Below are 20,261 nucleotides of genomic sequence, written 5' to 3'. Positions count from 1 at the left end.
TGAATAATGTTGAAGTCAATGCTTTCATTCAATGCAATATTTCTTTCAATAGTAATACAATAATTTATCACTTCTCTCACATTTTGATATCTTTTTTGTAGAACCAAATCTCATTCTCAAGAGCAGTTCTTTATGTCTTTCTATAAACGATTACAATTATCTTTAGCGGCAAATCTGGCGAATACAATTGGTGCGCAAGCAATTCCAAGTGTAAGTTGTACAATTTAGCCATAGTGCATTATCTTAATGAAAAATAATTTTTCCTCATACATGGTCATCGCTTGGCCTGCTCTAAATGCACCAGTTGTACTATATAGATCTCATTACTGATGAGTTAGTGGATAACAAAATTCTACGTGTATCCTAAAATACGAATGCCATAATTTTCTCATCTGTCTATTGCGTTTCTAGTTGCTTTAGACGAGGTTAGCCGACTACTGTTTACTCAGTTGACTGCCGATTGGACTTTGAAGTGAAATGATCAAACCAAGTTTCGTCCATTGTTACAAGCGATTAAAAAGATCCTTTTCAATCGATTTCGCAGTTCCAAACAGTTCTCAGAATCATCGACATGTTTTTGTTTTGGATGAATTGTCAACAAACCTGGCATTCACTTCGAGAAGAGTTTTCTCTTAGTCAAATGTTTAAGAAAAATGAAGCCGTCAGGTTACTTTGAAATCTTTGAGATATCATGAATTTTCATTTTACGGATTATTAAAACGATTTGTGAACTTTTATAATATTTTTCGGGGTAACTATCTCTTTTGAGTTGTGCGGCCTTGTTTGAAGTCAGTTAACTACTTCTCTACCATATCTTTGGATGGAGCAGAGCCTGAATAGCTGAAGGAATAGATTTTTAAGGAAGTATTTTTTGTTAGCTTGTAAGACTGTTCATCAGTAAGGACGAAATACTTGTGAAATGATCTAAATTCGGCCCTATAAATTTAGTCCGTCTTTTTCTATCTTTAGGTTTTGTGCAAAGAATGTCGTGGCAAAACGGCGAAAAATTGAGATCAGTTAGAAACTATCTTCTGACTTGCTACTGTACTCAACAATCAAAGTAGCTGTATTTTAATGAATTTTCGTTCAAAAGTAATGTAATTTTGACATATATCATTTGAAAATTGTCACTTTTTAAAATTTAAATGATTTTTTTCATTGCTAGCATTGCCAGCGTGTTATCATAAAGACTTATCAGCCAATGTGTTATATTTCAGATAAAGAAATGGTTTCCTTTAATTCTCACTTGTATGAACTTTTGTAGGTATCACCTTATGACCAAATGGCAATAACAATTTAATTGCTAATTTCATTTAACTTCTTTAACAATAGAAATGAGAACGCACCAACTCAAAAGGAAACAAAAGTAAATTACACGGAAATAAACATTTACCCAGTTGGAATGCATAATATAACAGAATATAATGAAGTCCTAAAACAGCAGGAAAACAACTTATTAACCCTTTTGGAACACACACATACAATTGGCACACCAAGCCACATCTACTGAAGCAACCCCTTCAACCACGCAGTGGCAATAAAATCAATCTTATTAAAACATTTACAACAGCTTAGAGTTGCTCCAAGCAAAATAAAAAAAGTTATAATAATAATAAATAAATAAATAAGATAAATCAAAATCTCTTTCCTGGAAGAAATGAAAAGAGCAACGGTAAGAAGGAGAAGTGTCAAAAAAGTTAATGTACGGCAAGTCAATGCCTCTAACGCTCGGAAAGAAATAAGAAAAAAATATTCAAATAGTTTTTTTTTGGCAATCGCGACAGCGACGCACCCTATTCGCAAATTTAATTTCACCAAATTATTGTTGTATGCCTTCTTAGCTCTGTATGCAACACAGCAGGATACAGAGAATGTCCGTTTTTGTTGTGCCACGACGATTCGAACCACAACATTGGGCTATTAGTTGTTCCTACCACAAAATCAGTAGCGGATAAGTGAACAAGTTTTTTTTAATAGCAAAAGAAAGAAGTACAAAAACCATCCCTGAATTTGGTATAGGTTTTACCTATACTTAGACCAGAGGCAGTGCAACTCTATGCGTAGTTATTTTGCATAGGCAAACAATGGTATAGACGGTGCAAACAGTAGTAGAAACGGTAAGACAGGAAGACAAAGTGGCACTACGCCTTGTCCTCTTTTATATTTATTATTATTTTTATTGTGCGGTGATTTTCTACTCAGCGAACCGAGGGCGATCATATAAAGTGAAATGAGCCAAGAAACATGTGGCCCATTCTATGTCGGTCGTACACTTTGTGCTCGGGTAGCTGCAGCGGTGGGGTGCATATAAATTCGACATAATTTCATTCTAATGAATAAATTGATGGATGGATTCTGCACCAGTTTCGTGCAAAACGCTTTGAATAGGAATGACTTTGATGGTGGTGGTGGTGGTAAGAAGAAAAATGAAAAAAAAAAAAAATAATTTGAAGCAGACTGAACCATTTAAGGTAATTAAGTGCGCTACACAAATGTAATTTGTTTGCGGCTTCCGACAGCTTCTTTCTCTAGAAATGACTTTAAGTCCCAGTGATGCCGTTCTTTAGTTTTTTGAAACTGAAATGCAGATTGTAGTGGTGTTATCAATTTTTCTATTAAATTTATATTGGCTCGTCTATCAGGAGTTTTGTTGTTGTTTCTCTTCTTTGGCGTTTATGCAAGTTAACTCTGTGGTAAATAAATTACAATTTGATTTTGATTTTAATTTCTTTTGGTCTGAAAAATCATTCATTATTCTTCACCTCATGCAGTCAATGGTCCAAGGGAGGTTCGGCTAAATTTGAATAGTGTCATGTGCGGTTTGACAGTGGATTTTTTTCATCATATATGTTGAGGAAAATTAATCACTCGCTTTGTGATAATTGAAAATATGTTTATTAGTGAAGATTAGAAATTATTTTGGGAAAAATTCAAACTTACTCCATATATAACGAAGTTTTGGTGATATATTAAAAGAGGAATAGGAAAAATATGAAACATCTCTTTATACAATATTACATACACATATATTCCTTGTCAATGGTCAGAAAAATAATAACCGTATTACTAGCTTGATTTCAAGGGGTTCACTTAAATCTTCCTTGAATCGAGGTCTTATAGTTGACGAAAATTCTCTTAAAGTTAATCCCAAGATAATAACGAAGTTAATGTGAAGCGTTTTCTTTATCTTTTTCACTGCTGTTATAGTAATTGTAGAGTATATTCATTATCTTAGAATCGTTTTCAAAGCGGCAGTGAATCGTCAACAAACTCACTATGAGGTTAATATCAGTGTGGGCATTATCATACCATCACTGCTTACTTACTTCATTAGTTGGTCATTAAAGATCAGCCAGTCCGATCAATAGCTAGCCATCGCCTATCCGAGGCTTTCACCTTATTTTTATTGGAGCTGTGGAACCCACCATGTTACAGGCCCAAAAGTTTGACTGTACGCATCAGTTTACTATACATGGATAACCCAAATCAATAACATATGACTTTATTTAATTTAAATAGGGCAATGCACATTAGTATTTAATGAAGACTTGTGCTGATTGCAAAGACCTAAAACAATTTGAGTTGGGAAATAAAAATATTGACAGTTCTCGGAGTCTAAATAGATCTAAGAATAATCAAATTAAGCAAAGCTTGCATTAGTTGCAGTCTTTATGCTTGATGCGACTTAATTAATATAAACACTATTGATTATATGTATGACATATATCATAATAATGAAGTTCGAAATTTTGTGCTATCGCGGTAGAAGTATTCATAACGTAACTTGGAAAAGGTAATGATTATTTATAAACTTTACAATGTTCGGAGGTTTCAGTACCAAAATTCATTAGTTTAATTAGATTGGTCATATTAAAATATTGGTTTCGTTTTTAGATCCATGCTGGTTGTTAAATACCAGATTAGTAGTATCTGTATCTTTCAAGCCTATATCTATATATTCAAATAAGTTTTTAATGCTTGCTTGATGGCAATCAGTTTTGATTTTTATTGGACAAAACTAGAATTTCATAACTTATTCCGTCTAAATCCTCTTAACTCCAAAAACTATTCGACTGTAGAACTATTTATAAAATAAAAATCTCTTTTCGGTATTTTACAAAGATATCAGTAACTGAAATTCTTGATCAAAAACTGTTAATCCGCTATTTTTCTTTAATAATCTTTCTAGCTAGCTATAATAAAGCGCTAATCCGTAATATCACAACTAGGCAATATTTGAGCTCAAATGGATTTCGACACACAGTAGCCACTTTATCTTTCTTAACACAGATATGATACTAGTATAATGTCTAATAAAAATAACATGGTTAAAAATATACCCTCAAAACAAGATTATTTATGTACTCGAATAATTATCATAATATTAATGAATAGATATTGCTGTTATAGTCACGTTTATAGTTTGATTTTATTCCATTCTTCCCAAATTTTTAAATTCAATATTTTATAAAATTATTTGATTATTAAACATTTTTTCTTATTAAAATTTTAATGTATTTTGTGTGTACAGTATATGTAATACTATATAATATATAGTATTATAATACTATAATATAATAATATTATGATATGATATATTATGATAAAATAATATTATGTTATATCTCGCCATGTCTTAAACCGCATAGATCAAATGAAACTCTGGATTTTAATTGTAATGAACCTAGTACTTAGTAACTGCTAAGACTGTAATGATAATCTCATTACTTTTCTCATACTTTAAGTCTTCTATACTATTAGTATTATTATTTGAAGAAATCGTCTATATCGAATTAAATGTGTTCTCAAACATCAAGACCTTGAAGAGATCGACTATATATTCCACTTCTCGATAAATTCTATATCCACAGTTGAAGAAAATCTAAACGAAATATTTTTTAATTGAAGGTTTTTATGAATTTTTATTGTTCTCAATTGTTTTTCTTTTTTTTTAAATTTAATATTACCTTAAACTATGAATATATTATAATAATTTGATTTTAATATTTTTATATAGATTTTTTAATTAAGTTTTTTTTGCAATTTTCGCGTTTTTAATTCTATTTTTCATACGACTAGACAACTGTTTAAAAACTGTCATTGATAAAATACTTTGGTTAAAGGTTTTTATTTATATATACTTTTATATTTTGTTTTTATTTGGAAAGATATATATATTTATTTGTTTACATTTCATTTTCATTTTTAGTTACAAGGGTTTTTAAAAATTTGTGTTCAATCAAAGTGCATACATAAATACATGAAAATAATAGTTAAAAATTATTAATGGTGAATGACTTTAATAATTTATTTTGTAAAAAAATTAAAAAAAATTGTAAAAAATAATTTGAATAATGTCGTTTTTGTAGATATTTCAAGTTTCTATTTTTTATTTTTTTAATTAATTTTAGTTGCAACAGAGTTATTTTTATATTAAACTGCAATTTTTATTTATATTTATTATATTAAATATTAATATTTACTTTTATTTTAATTATTATTTATCTATATACAACAGAGCTTATAGTTCTTAGTTAATAAAAATTTAGAAAGATAATAAAAAAATAATTATTGAAGTTGAGAAATATTTAAAAAAAAAAACAAATAAAACAAACTAAAATGTAAAAATTTTTGTAAATAAGCAAAATTATTAAATATTTATATAAATTTTTAAGTTAAGTTATTAACTAGCATAGAATTTTACAAACTTCTTTTAAGAGTAGTTATTGTTCTTTGGGATTCCTAACAATTTTACATACAAATATTTTTGGCTTAGTTACATAGGCTTTAGCTACATTTATGTAAATTTCTTATTCATTAATATATTTAATTATTTTTTGTTTTTACAATTAACAATTAAATTTTAATTTAATTTCCATACATTCATTTTTATTTTTAAATTATTTCATTTTATATTATTTATTGCATCAAGTCTAAGACACCCATTGCATGTGTAAGCAATCTTAGTCAATGACTTCTTCTACATCTTCGCCATTGTCATTGGTACCATTTGGGCCCATTAAACCATTAGCACTACCATTACCACCACTTAAATCATTCTGTTGATGATGAAGTGGTGATTTATCATTACTGCCGCCACCATTGTGATCCAGTAACAAATGGTTGTTATTTAATAGATTATTGTTGTTGTTATTGTTGTGTAGATGATGCAAATTATGTCCAACTGATGCATTACCGCCGCTAGAAAAATGTTGTAAATGGTGCTGATGCTGATTGAGCAGAGCCCCGAGGGCGTTTTCTCAAACAACATCAGTAACGCCAGTATATTGACATGCTGACAGACCTGCTGAATTGGATCTCGAAACCGGTGAAGGCGCTGAATAGGGACTTGCGAAACCGGTTGTATGTTGTTTCGCTTTTAAGCGTAACGTAGCTATGCTGGAAGACATGCTAGATGTCATGCAAGGTTCAGCTGCGGCACGATACATATAAGGATTAGCGGGATTTGTATAAGGGCAGGGTGCAGCCCCAACATTTGAATTGGTTAATGTGGAGCCCATCGTACCTGGTAACATTGAGTTATTCATGCTAACAGCAACACCGCTGGCACCAGTATTAAAGCAATTCACTGAATTTTGATGGTGATTTGTGGTAACCATTGAACCAAGTGGATTGACTGGCCATGGGAAGGGTTTTGTACCAAGTGGTGAAGGTACTTTTGTCCAATTATTGTATGGATATGAGGAATATAGTGAATCATCAGCAAATGGTTGCATAAATTGAGATCCAAAACCGGATTTAAAATCAGCTGCAGCAACAGCTGCATTCATAGCATTACGTTCACGTTTACGCCACTTGGCACGACGATTTTTAAACCACACCTGGAAGAGAAAAAAGAAATTTTTTCTTTAATAAATGATATATTAATAAAGTTTATAATTTTTTAAGAAAAAATAGCTTTTAGAAAGGTACTCTCAAATATGGATTCTATAAACAATAAACAATTTGACTGAGTTGAAATTAAAAATGGCTTAAATAATAAAAAGAAAACGATAATATCTGCCAGAAGGAATATATTTAACAAAAAAGTGCCTGCGTAAGATGAGAAAAAAATTTCAATTGTGACCGAGAATATAGTATCGTATTACTGACCCCAAACTCATACCTTTAATTGAGCTTATATGGTAACTTCGATTTGAACAGTTGATCTTTATAGTAGAGTTAGAAAGCGAGACTTTAATATTTTTGCTGTTAAATTTTAAAACGAATTTCATCTTAATTATTACATCGCTATATATTTGGGCTGAACAGTAAAGTTAGAAAAGCTGTTTTTATCTCAATCACTAATAAAATTGTTTTAGAAAGTAGCGGAGTTTTCTTTTTGTAGATTATAGTATCTTTTCTGTACAGTATTTAAAAAATTTAAAACATTTTTAAATGAGCTTTTAGTAAATTGAAATTAATTAAATAGAACCTAGATTTCTTTGTGTTCCTATGCAGTGTATCCTAGTATCTATTTTAAAATTATAGTATTTTTTTCTGGATAGTATTTCAGAACAATTTCAGATGATTTTTTAGTAGATTGAAAATACCATTAAAGATTTTAAAGCATGGTTTTTTTTTGTTTTCTTAAGCAATCTAAGCCGGCATCTATTTTAAGAATATAGTATATTTTCTGGATAGTATTTAAAAAAATTTAAAATAATTTTAAATGAACTTTTAGTAAATTGAAAATACTATTAATAAAGATTTTAGAGTCTGGATTTTTTTGTTTTCCTATGCAGTTTATCCTGGTATCTATTTGAAAATTATTATATATTTTCTAGATAGTATTTAAAAAAATGTAAGTTATTTTCAGATCAACTTTGAGTAAATCGAAAATGCTATTAAAGATTTCAGAGCTGATTAAGTGTTTAGAAAAATACGTATGCCGATGCACGAAGCTCCTCTAACGAAATATTTTCTGATATATAGCTTAACAGAATGGACCTAGCAGTAGGTTTAATCTAATTCAACAGTATTTTTTAAGCTCAATCGAAAAATTCTACCTTATTACTTTTTTTTATAATGGAATTTAAGACTTTATTTAATTTGAGAATTTTAATCCTTTTTTGACAGTATTCAAACAAAATAACTGAAGCAGCAGCAGCAATAGGTGGACTTAGCGAACGACTATATACAAGTCGATAGAGTGCGCTACGTTCATTTTGTCTTGTTAGGACATTTCCTTCTTTCGGAATAATATGATCCATGGAAAAGAAAGTGAAAAAAGCAATAAATTAACATAATATCTTAATAATTTATTTTATTTATTTTAGAAATATTGATTTTTTTTTAAATTCAAACATTTTCTAATTCAATTAAGAACAAACTGGATTACATATTCTTTTACAAAAATTAACATAAATTTCAACTTTCAAATGCTGTTGAACCTCTTAAACTTTTTCGTTTACTTAGAAAAAATATACATATTTTTTTCCTCATTGAAGTTATAAAATTTTATGTGATTAACCAAAAACAAAAAAGAAATGAAATATAAACGAAAATAAGTAAAAAATAAATTTATTACTATTTTACTGACTGAAATTTATGTATTCCGTCTGCCACCATATTTTATTTTATAAAATGGCTATAGTATATGCCTTCAGCGCCCCTCTGTACATTCATTGACATGACATTGCTCCAGCGCTAAAGACCTTCACTATTAAATACGCATGTGCAGTAATTATAAATACGAATATACGTAAATACTGTTGCCACTGATGCTTGTTCTTTTTACTGCTTTAGCTGCTGCTGCTGCCGTTATTGTTGTTGTTGTTTTTTTTTACATTTCGTATTTAAAAGAGCATTACATAAATAAACTCCACCGACTGTTAAAGAAGTCACCCCCAAACTCATGAAATATAATTTCAAAGTTACTACAAAAAATTAAAGAAAAATGTTTTAGCAAAGAAGAAAGAGGGCAGGCAACACTTGTGCAATTCACAAAAATAACAAAAAAAATAATACGAAAAAAAATAAGTACAGCAAAAATAAATCAAAATTTTATTTTCAAATGTATGCAGTAGGCAAAAAAAAAAAAAAAAAATTAATAAAATATACAAATAAAAATAATAAAAGTAAATAAAAATATCAAAAAGAGAAAACAAAATGGCAACTTGCCGTAATTTATTACTTAAGTTGCAAAGCACAAGCAGAGGGCGCTGTCAAGTTGGTCATACAAAAAACAAAAAAAAAATAAAAAAAATTAAATAAAATATAAAATGGGGTTTGCTAAAGTATTTCTCTTGTGTTGTCGTTGTTCTTGTTACTGTTGTTGTTTTTAACTATTGGAATTTTGATGAGCATGAAGTGATTTATTTCTGCATCTTCACATTTATAAGTATTGCAGAGTACTTAGAAATATATAAATAAAATAAAATAATAATTTATGAAATGAATTTAATTCAAAGACAATTAAGCTTAAAATGTCTAAAGTAAGTTTTGTACACTTTTTTAAAAATCATACTTTTCTTGAGTACATAAACTTAATAAATATCGAGATAAATATATGTAGGGACTACAAATATAATGATTTGTAATGTATATTTTCAGTTAAAAATATTAATTAAAAAAACAAAATCAAATTTTTCAGCTGAACAGATTTAGAGTATTCCTAATAGTTTTTTTAAAGTGAAGTCCGTTGCTACCAAAACTTTTTTCCAATATTTGTCAACACATACCTTTAAATTTTTTATATGATGCGCGTTCGCTCCAAAATGAGGCAAAATGTAATAAGTCTCTTGCTAAAGTCTCTAATTTTTACCCAAAGCAACAACACTACTCTCTAGCTCTAAGACACTAGTTATCATGTAAAAGGCACAAAGCATAAAGCATAACACTCCTCCTGTTTAACTTTTTCACAGTCATAGTCAGCTATATTCACTGTCCACACGACACTTCGTCGCAGAGTAAACTCATAGTTGAGAACTAAGGAAGATTACAGAATCAATAGTTTTTTAATGTGATTAACTCTCGTTTAGCCGCAACACTACAGTGTTCTTAACACATTTACAATGATAATGCCAAGTCCAATGAAATGCTCCGATACCAATTGAAGCTATATGTTTGGTTAGAGTTTTCTCTTTGGGTAGAAAGCGCGGTAGAAAACCCATATAATAACTCTGTTGTTCGTTGGAATACAGCACCCGGTTATAAAATGCACTCCACATCGAATGAAAGTAATGAAAACTATCGTTCCACTCTCACAATTTTCGATTTCAATTACAGCCACCACAATATTTTCATTAAAGGAGCCAATCTCAGTTGAAAGGAGTGTGCGCCCCGACATCCGTGATACCAAATTTCACCTTTGGTGTGTTATCATAGTTGAAAACTCACATGCTACCAGTTAAACTCCAAAAATATATAGGGTGGTGCCAAATGGATTGTAGTCGCCATTTCCGATAAGCATGCTTTACACGAAAAATTCTAACCGCTATTCCGTAAAGAGCATTTTATAGCTTCCAGATAGTTTCAAGTTTAACGAGTAGTACAGCATTGTACCAACAATACACTTATACTAAGTGTATCCTTCAGATCTCCGGTATAACTTCTAACATAACAGTATAACTTCAATTTTATTTATTTTCTATTGTACAAAAACTGAAACCGAAAAACAAAGAAAAAGTAAAATGATTTTTCCCACATTAAGTCCGCATTTAAATCTATTTATTTTCTATTTAAGAATTTCCTTTTCAAAACATTACAAAATCAAGCTTTGTTACTTCCACAAAAATCAAATCAAATAAAAATTAATTGATGCCAAACGCGTGCAGGTAATTAAACTCAAACGTACCTTAAAAATTTAGTGTAAAATTACGATTTTACACTAAGAAGCGTGTAAATCGAGGCTTACAACTAGAAACATAAAATATTTCCCTAAATCCTGACAACGAGTACGCAAGGATATACGATTGCAACACCGTTGTAAGCCAATGTTTGGCATTTCATTGAGTTGTGTCCTTAAATCAACGCACATTTGTGGGGATGAAATTTATTGTTTGTCGACTATAGTTTCGTGTTAGCGTAACCAAATGAGCCTACAATGCATTAACCATGACATTCTGCATACGAGGACTATAATCTGCAATCCGCAGTCCGCAGTCCGCATTCCGCATTCACCAACACAAACAATTCAGAATCCTCCATATGCAGCAATGCAATGCAATTGCTTTGCAGGCTATGGAGTGGAATGTGTGCACATTAATTGATCAAAGGGTAAAGCATGGTGAGACAACGCAGGTCCTTTGTCAATTTTATTGGTTCAAGTAATGAGCGTGCATAAATGGAAACACACGCATTAAATTCCATTTCTCTACGGAAATTTGTTGGAAATCGGTGAAAATTTTGGAAAAGTGATAGTCAGTAGTGGGTGTTTTATTTGTATCTCATTTAATGAAATATTAAATATTTGTTTATGGGAAAATATTTCGTTAAGAATTATTAGGGTATTATATAGACCTGCTTATTAGGTTAGGCAAGGTAATGTTATACCGCCGATTCCAAGGGGATCCACTTAGGCTTATTGGACCATTATGCTGCGGTATAATGGAAAACTGATTATTAAGGTGCAACAAAACTTTCTAAATTTTATATAAATTAGAGAGTAGATGTGAAGTTGCAGATATAATTCATTTTAATTTCTAGTTTATATATGTGCTCTTTATTTATTTGATTGTAGTTATTGTTATGATGTGAATGAAGTTATAAGAACAAACGAAAATAGATTATTAGAACTCTTTCCATTTAAATTCCAACAGTCTTTGCCGTATAATACTGAAAAGTTCTACAAATAGATTCATGGAGAAAGTATTTCATGTTTTTAGGTAGGTAAATACGTAAAACTAGTTGACTGTGATCACAAATAGGCACAATAGATATCAGAGAAGTATCTTTAAAGACGGTTAATAGGGATAAAAATAACAAATACTTTATGTAGGTAATATTAACGAAAATTAAGACATAGCATAACCCACTATTAGGTATGCAATTCAGCTCCTCAAACAGGAAGCAGATTTGTTGTACGAATTCATTATTAATTGATTACTGCATAATAACAGAGTACTAATAACTTCAACTAAAAGTCAATTTTATCTAATTAATCTTTGTACTATGAAATAACATAATCAATTTCCAACTTTTTTAAAAGCGGTTCTGGCTCTATATGGCTGTCTCTTCTAATAATTATAAAAATGCTATACAATGAAAATGATATGCAGTTCGTAGTAATAGTAGTGCCATTAGTAGTGGGGACGTTGAAGCCATGGTCTAAGGCAAAAGAAATCAATGTGGCGTCAGTTCTAAATCAAAAAATAGTTTTGCAGTACATCTTTTGTACTATCAATCGCATTAAAACTATAGAGCCTTTTTAAGTAACGATGCTATAAGTACCTAAGTTAAGGGATACATTCGATTATATTTACTAATACACAATAATGAGCAGGAACACTAGGAGCAGTTTGATAAATTTTTCAGCTTTTAATCGACAAATTGATAGTCCGACTTTTTTTGCATATGGGTCTAAAAAATAGATAAGAGCGCTGGTAATGTTAAAATCGACACTGTTTAGTAATTCTGTTAGTAATTCTACGATAAATATTTCGTAGACTATATATGTATAGTCTCGATAGTATATAGAGGCATCGGTACTACGTAGTGGTATAATCTTTATATAAAGTTTCATAACTTTTGCCAAAAACGTTAAAGAAATTGAAACAAGCATGGAAGGAAGTATCAATTACTGGTATATATCAGAATGAAGCTACTTAGTTGTAGAGATGAATTGCTCTATTGCATAACATAAAAAAGGAAATTATGTAGAGTCAGTATCATACTATCCACTTATAGTTCATGAGTATAGAGTTTTCAGATTCAGTATTAAATTCTTCTTTAACTTCATTGACAATCTTCACTGACATGAAAGAGAAGTTTTTATAAAATATATGCAATAGATTATAAACTCTTGAATTGCATATTCAGTAATTCTAATAAATATAATTCAATTAAAATCAGTTAAATAAGAGTGATATGAGACAATGGACGACAAATTTCATGTTTTATAATTCCTTCAATTAATCAAGTCAATTATAGAATTAAAACCAATTTATTAAGTGATCTTTTAAAGTGGATTTAAAAATGAAAAGAATAAATAAAAAAATGGAAAAGTGATAGGTTGTACCAACATTTCACGCCTTTATAATGGACATAAAAAAATTAAACAATTCAAATCAGCTTAAAATCTTTATTAGTCAATAATTGACAAGAGTATCTATAAATCCACAAAAAAAAAAAAATAAAACAAAAAAAAACGTTTTCACTGCAGTAATCAATCAAAAATATACCAACACTCTTACAATTTCCCTCAAAAAACGTAGTACTCTCAAGCAAATTTAAAGTTGAAAACTGTTCGGCATTGTCTCATACAGGGGACATTAGGAAAAAATCTCCATTTTTTCAACTACCCGCATTATTACCTGCAGAAGCTTAACTGAAGCCGTATCCTTCGTACGTGGCCGGCCATTGGAAAATAGAGAGTGCAAAAAAGTGTTCATCAAAAAAAAGTTGTCATCCTTGCTTTCATCAAAACCAATTAGAGTTTTTTTGCATGACATCCTTCCTAAGGAAACTTCATGTTGGTACCTTTTTGCCGTTTTACAAACTGAGATACTTTTTTATTTTATTTTCCTCCTGGCCACATCAATTTCCAATTACGAAATTTTTTAATGCCAAAGTGCTTTCAATGTTTCAATATTTGTTAAATGATACGTGAAAATGACAGTTGATGAGATCGATGATGTAATTTCAGCACAGATTGTTGATGACTATGCCAACATAAGTGTCTTTTTAGTTTTCTGTTACAATAATGAATCGTTTAACTTTTGTTCAAATGTTGGTTTAGTAAGTAAAAGGCAGGACCCTTAAGACTTAAGGTTTAAGGAGTTTGTTATAGGAAATTTTGTATGCAATTTCATAGAATTGTAATGTGTAATGAAATACTTTATAATGAAGAGAATAGACACAACCTTTGATCATATCTTAACACTGAACAGGAGAACAATAAACTAGCTTCACTACTAAGAGTTATATGTCTCACTTCTGTTTTAGACACAGAATTACAAAATATCTAAATATCAGTTGACGTTCACTGATGGAAAAGCATTATATATTCAAATTTTATTTAGGTTGGATTAGCAGCCTTGTACATCAAAGCCCCTATGCGCTCAAATAATGAGCCGTTATAGTACGACGGATAATCGTTGTTCATAAATTAGACCGAAAGTATGACCAAAGGTCTATAAAGATCGAAGTAGTAAAAGCACAGATAAAATTGAAGAGGTACAATTTCCTCATTCAAGTGAACGAACCCGATAAGACTACAAACTTAACTATGTTTCTAGTTTTAAAAATAACGGTTCTGTCTGGTTGGTAAAAACTGAGGCCTCAAAGATTTATATCTTTTACTAGAAGGGAACTAACACATAATTTGGCCTTCGAATTTTCTGAAGTTTTCGGACTACCATAAACTGTATTTCTAAAATGTGGTTGAGGAAATATTTCGACAACTACATCAGTATAAACTATAGAACAGTACTAGTAGAGAAATAGTATATTTTAGCTATTAAAGTTTTAGTCGCAAAATTTTAGTTAGAAGGGTGGTATTCCTCTATTATTTATACAAAATACAGTAGATACGAAACGAGTAAAGCTCGTGAACTTTAGCAATATGCTCGAGTTTTCTACTTTAAGTCACTTGCAATACATCTACGCTTACATACGAGTACTTATAATAATAATTTAGACCCGAAAATACTTATAGAGTCTATTTAAGTGATTGAGTAGATGAAATGTTAGTTAATAATTTTTTTGATTTATTTTTTTTTTTCTTCACCTAGTTTAAAATTCGAAAGTGGTGATGATCTTTCTTCACCTTTCGTATTTCATAAAAATCATCAATAATTTTTTTTTTGTGTCACATATTTTTTTTCCAGCATAAAATTTTTAAAACAAATAGTGTTAAATGTTTTAATGTATTTTTTTAACTATTGTTTTTTTTTTTTTGTTACTCCCTTTTATATTTCCCTGCTCAATATCTACACTTTTAAGCCCACTACACTAGACTCACATTGTTTTGTGCATATTTAATCCTTTTGTATATTTGTTAAATTTTATTGCCGTTATTATTGCAGTCAAATATTTCATAGTACCTTGGATTTCCCCCTTTATATCTGTACCGTTTTCCCGCTGATGTAACTTTATAAAAGTCATTAATTTCAATGCGGTTTCTAATTCATTAAATCGTTAGTCACCCAACAAGGACTGTTGTGAGATGAAATTCCTTTTCTTGCACCCTTCTGTTGAATATATACATATATGTATATACATTTATAAGTCTGCAGTGTTGACAAATTACCCTATATTGTTTAGCATTTATATTAGTCACATTATTATTTCATTTTGCATCCCATCACAATCATTATGGAATCATCTAACTCTGATACATTCATTGGTAATAAAATGGTTCATAAAGCAATTCTTTAGCACTACTCTAGAGATAGCGATTCTGGGTTATGTTCAACTGACACTGTGTGTAGTGCATGTTGCGTTTGTGCTCTGATCGCAATCATGGAAAATATGCTTTCACTTTATGCATCTACAATAGGTTTAGATACATTCTGGTAACATAGAACCCATTATTCGGCACACATGTTATAATTGACATAATTTCGCATCGTGATGATCCACTTTTGTGGTTTAAGGGTGCATTAAAGCTTTTAATTTTTGATTTCCTCCCCTCACCAGATACACTTGCTTCCTCTACATCCTCCTCTCCTTCTGTTGGTTATGTATTTTTATTATCATTTTTATGAAATTAACTGACATTAAATATGGTTTCATTTGTTTGCTTGTCCGTCGGTTTGTTTCACTTTTGTTTGGTGTCAAGTGCAACACTTTGTGTGCATAAAATTTTGGCATATGTGCTGAGATACAATTTTTTGACTAATTTACATAAAGAAACCATGAAGCAAATTTTTTTTTATACAACTTCATACTGCTTTCCGAAGTCAAATTTGTCAACACAAAAAAAATTGTTTCTTTTTTTTGAAAATCATAAATTTTCCTTTTAACTACAGTAGAAAATGTATCTGCAGTCCAGTCTGTCAGTGTTGCATGGAAATCGCAGATGTTTTTTATTATCACTAATTGCATTTTTATGATTATCAATATGAGTATTTATCAATTTAAAGTTGACAGTTATTTTCCTTTGTATCTACATCGCTGCTTTTCGCTGGATTTCTTATATTTATAAAAAATTAAATAAATATTAAATAAATATAAAAGATTGCGAGTACTCGTATATATGACATGCAGACACCGCTGTTTCCTGTGCTCAGTTTATTTTTAGCTGAAAATTGTTCTCATAGTTTTATTTATTATTTATTTGTTTGTCAATTAGTTGCAATTTGTCTGATAAAAAATACGTTGTCATTTTTAAAATTTTCTAAATGATCAATGATTATCGATCATTTTGTTTTCCAACCTATTGTTGTTGCTATTATTGTTGTTGTTGTAGTTGAATTGTTTTCCCCTTTTTTATTTAATAGTTTACGATTCTTATATTGATGATTTTAAATGTCAAAATCCTATACGTGCCTACCTACCTACCATTAAATAGAAATTAAGAGTTCTTAACGCCTGGCGCCAGCACTTTCACTCGAGCTCATTTGAAACGGCTTACTTTCTCATTTGTATATAATGTATATTATTAAAATTCAAATATGAGATAGGATTACTAAATATATGCAAACATATTCATAAATTAAAATATTATTAAAGTGGGCAACTTCATTGGAAAACAAAAATCCTTAATATTCTTTATTGAACTAATCAAATCAGACATTGAAAATGACTTCAAGTTCAAATGAGTGAAACCCAATTTATCAAAAGCTAAGCTGAATTAAAAACAATTAAATAATTCGAACAAAAATTGACACAATTAAATATTTTTTTTTTAATTCTTAATTATTAAAATTATATTAAAAATGATAGATTTACCATTAAACGCAAAAATATCATTCATACGGCATAAATTTAATTAATATCAGAATTAATTATTAATTTTTTATATCAGTGAGTACTAGAATATATCAACCAGCAGCGCCCATATTCTGCAAGGCTTTGCTTACCACTGTCCGAACCATAACCTATGAATATTCTAACAAAACTCTACCACACACCGAGTTGGGGTTCAGAACTACCAATTATAAAGAATAAAATAAACCAGAAATATAGTTGGTAATAAAAACTAAACAAAATTAAACACTGTGTTCTAGTGTTAAACAACTAATAAACAAGAATATAGTAACCCAAAAATGTAAGTACCTTAGTCATATCTTATGAAAGTCAGCTAAAGACATCCATAAACTACAAATATTGTGGCCAAACACTGAGTTCTCGTTCAGATAAACCAATTATCAAGGAGCTAGTCATATTTTACATAGGCTTACAAAAGCGGCAGCTGTAGTCCCCAAAGCATTAGCAAAAACGAGTATCCACGCAAGAAATGAGTTATAAAGGCATATTTTCAAATTTATAGAAAGGACTAATATTAAGTTAAGTAAATAAAACCCAGCAGAATATAATGGAAATGATTGGTTTATTGGTTGAAAATATTGGTTTGTGATTCCCTCTATAAATAATGAGTGGGAGTAGGTAAATAAACCGCAATTAATAAAAGCAATTATAATAGTGACAAAAAGAGAAGCTAAGTAAAGAAAAAAGATATAGTGGGACTAGAATGACAGCTATATACCACATAGATAAAAGTTTTAGATAATATTTTGCATATAGAATTTTAGAAAACATATTTTAAGCACTAAAACCCTGGAAATTATTTTTTCTTATTGTTAGAAAAGGAATATACCGTAAATATGTAATACATAGTTTGTGAATTTCCATTAGATTGTCTTAACAGTTTCCATAAAAACTTCTGATTCAGAAAAAACTTTAATAAAAAAAACCTTTTAAATTATTTATATTTTCACAAAACTCATATTATCTATCAAGTTTTCTAAATTTATTTAATTTTCTTTAATATTTCTACATTTACTCCACATGTCTTTATATACATAATTTGAAATGATTTCATTAAGTCATACTATCTAATGATCTATGTCAAAAACTGAACCATGACTGGTTCGAATAACTTGAAAATGATTGATTTGTCGCCTATCTGAATTTTAAAAAAAATTTTATGATAATTATTAATAAGTGCATAGATGACTCAAAGGAATACCAAGCAATATTAGACTAATAACGGTGAGCAAAATCATTTTTTATATGTAGTTTTTGAAGAATTAGTTAATATATTAATACACTTTTATACAGGCGGTGACTTCATCAATACTAACATTATAAAACAGTATCTAAGTTCACCAGTTCAAGTTATAGTAATGTAGATATTAGGTCAGTCAAAATAAAAATGTTAACCCACATTTCTGTAATATATTAATTATCTGGCGTCATAATTTTTTTCAAATTACTATAATTCTGTATTATTTAAATTAAGTGAGATCCACAAAAAATCAGTCTAGACGAGCAATATTATATAACAAATAAAATAAATCCTGTTCTTTCCAAAATTTATAAGCGAACATATAGTAACGAGCATTAATCAAACAAATGTTCATACTGAGTATATGTTATGGGTTATCGACCTGGTGGAACAAAATAAAATATATTTTAAGTGAATGTATGGATAGTGCAAATAATAGGTTCAAATAATATGTTTTAAACTTTATTTATTTGTTTACTTTTCTTTAGCCAGTCTGTTAGCACTTCAAACTCTACAGTAAAGTTTTAGTAAACTTAAAAACAGTTTTGGTTTCTAAGATCAAAGAGCAGATATATTGCAAAAGATATTAAGTAGTTTTTAAATCACACATTTCAAACAAGTCGAACAGTTATTGTCTCAGATATTCCTTTAAAAAAATATCATAATAAAATGTTGAAAAATTTTTTAATAAAATTACTGGAGATTTCTTAAATAATTATGAAAAAGTTCATAAAAGTGTTGATTACTGTTTTTATAATCTAATTTAATTGTATTTGTTGATAACAAATGAATTACTTTTTTATTTATATGAATTTTTACAAAACTCTGCAAAAACTAAATAATGATTAAATTTAAAATAAATGTCCTAGTATGTTCTATATGCAGTTATATTATTAATATAATATTTATTTATATTTTTTCCATATAGACATATTTGTATATATCATAACACAATTTCACTACTTGTTTGTTATACGCTTATATTGTACTGATATGATCGTTTATTCAGTGGTAGCGCTTAAGTTGTCATTGTAAAAATAGAAGTATTGGCGCTATAAAATGTCAAAAGTAAATTCAAACTTAAGTGGTTTCGGTTTACTGAAATCATAATAAAGTGTTTCAATTTGTGCTGCTTATTACTGCATACCTATATGGACAACATTTATCATATATTTGCTATCGCCAATACATAACAAAACGTGTGTATGGAGTAATCACAATAGAATTTCTGTTTTTCATAGCAGTTGCACTTAAAATGGTCTTAATTAAAACATTTTTTTATAACTGCAGTGTTCTTGAAATGTCAGAATAATATAAATTTCATCGCAGTAATTAGAAACTGATTGGTTGGTAATAAAAACTATGTTTAATGAATTAAAATTACTCATGCAACCTAAATACCAAAAAGCTATAAATTTATTAAACCTTATGTATCGAAACACACACAAAAACGTAAGAAAAATAAAAATGTGCCAGTTAACAGCACTTATAGTGTGAATAAAAATAAAAATAAAAAAATAAGAATTTTATTTGAAATAGTTTTACAATAAATTTTCGTACGAAACATCTTTATGAGTATTTTTAAGTTAAAATATCCTCTTCAAATAAACTAAAAAATTATTCTTAGGACATAAAATAGAATTTTATTCAATTCCACCTTTAATGCGAATACTCGACTTAAATGAAATACACTTAAATCGCACGCCTAAAGCGTCATAAAATGGCGGCGCACAACTACCACAGCCAATTTGGCATAACTCAATAGGACTTACAGAAATGCACACATAATTTTCCAACACCGGCAAAGAAGTGAAAATTGCACAAATGCCCGGGGAATTTTGAAATTTATGACAACTTTCCTAAAAGCCAAATGCAACCCAAAGTGGAAATCTTGCTGCAATGCGCGAATTTCGTTTAGCTTTTTATT

The 20,261-nt window shown here is 29.4% G+C and overlaps 1 protein-coding gene across 1 annotated transcript in view; it reads right to left on the bottom strand.

The window, feature by feature from the left end:
* Window positions 1-5,879: 5,879 nt before the first annotated feature.
* The window catches only part of LOC119676462 (pituitary homeobox homolog Ptx1-like), a 33,100-nt gene continuing 18,718 nt past the window's right edge, over window positions 5,880-20,261 (bottom strand). The window contains exon 2 of the mRNA XM_038087702.1: window positions 5,880-6,842. Within this exon, the coding sequence (XP_037943630.1) occupies window positions 6,261-6,842 (582 nt within the window). The 3' untranslated portion in view covers window positions 5,880-6,260. The remainder of the gene's footprint in view (window positions 6,843-20,261) is intronic.

Source organism: Teleopsis dalmanni, chromosome 2 (genome assembly GCF_002237135.1).
Source record: "Teleopsis dalmanni isolate 2A chromosome 2, ASM223713v2, whole genome shotgun sequence".
In the NCBI taxonomy this organism is placed as follows: domain Eukaryota; kingdom Metazoa; phylum Arthropoda; class Insecta; order Diptera; family Diopsidae; genus Teleopsis; species Teleopsis dalmanni.
The sequence above is the reverse complement of the archived record's forward strand: the minus strand, read 5'-3'. Positions and strand labels throughout refer to the sequence as shown.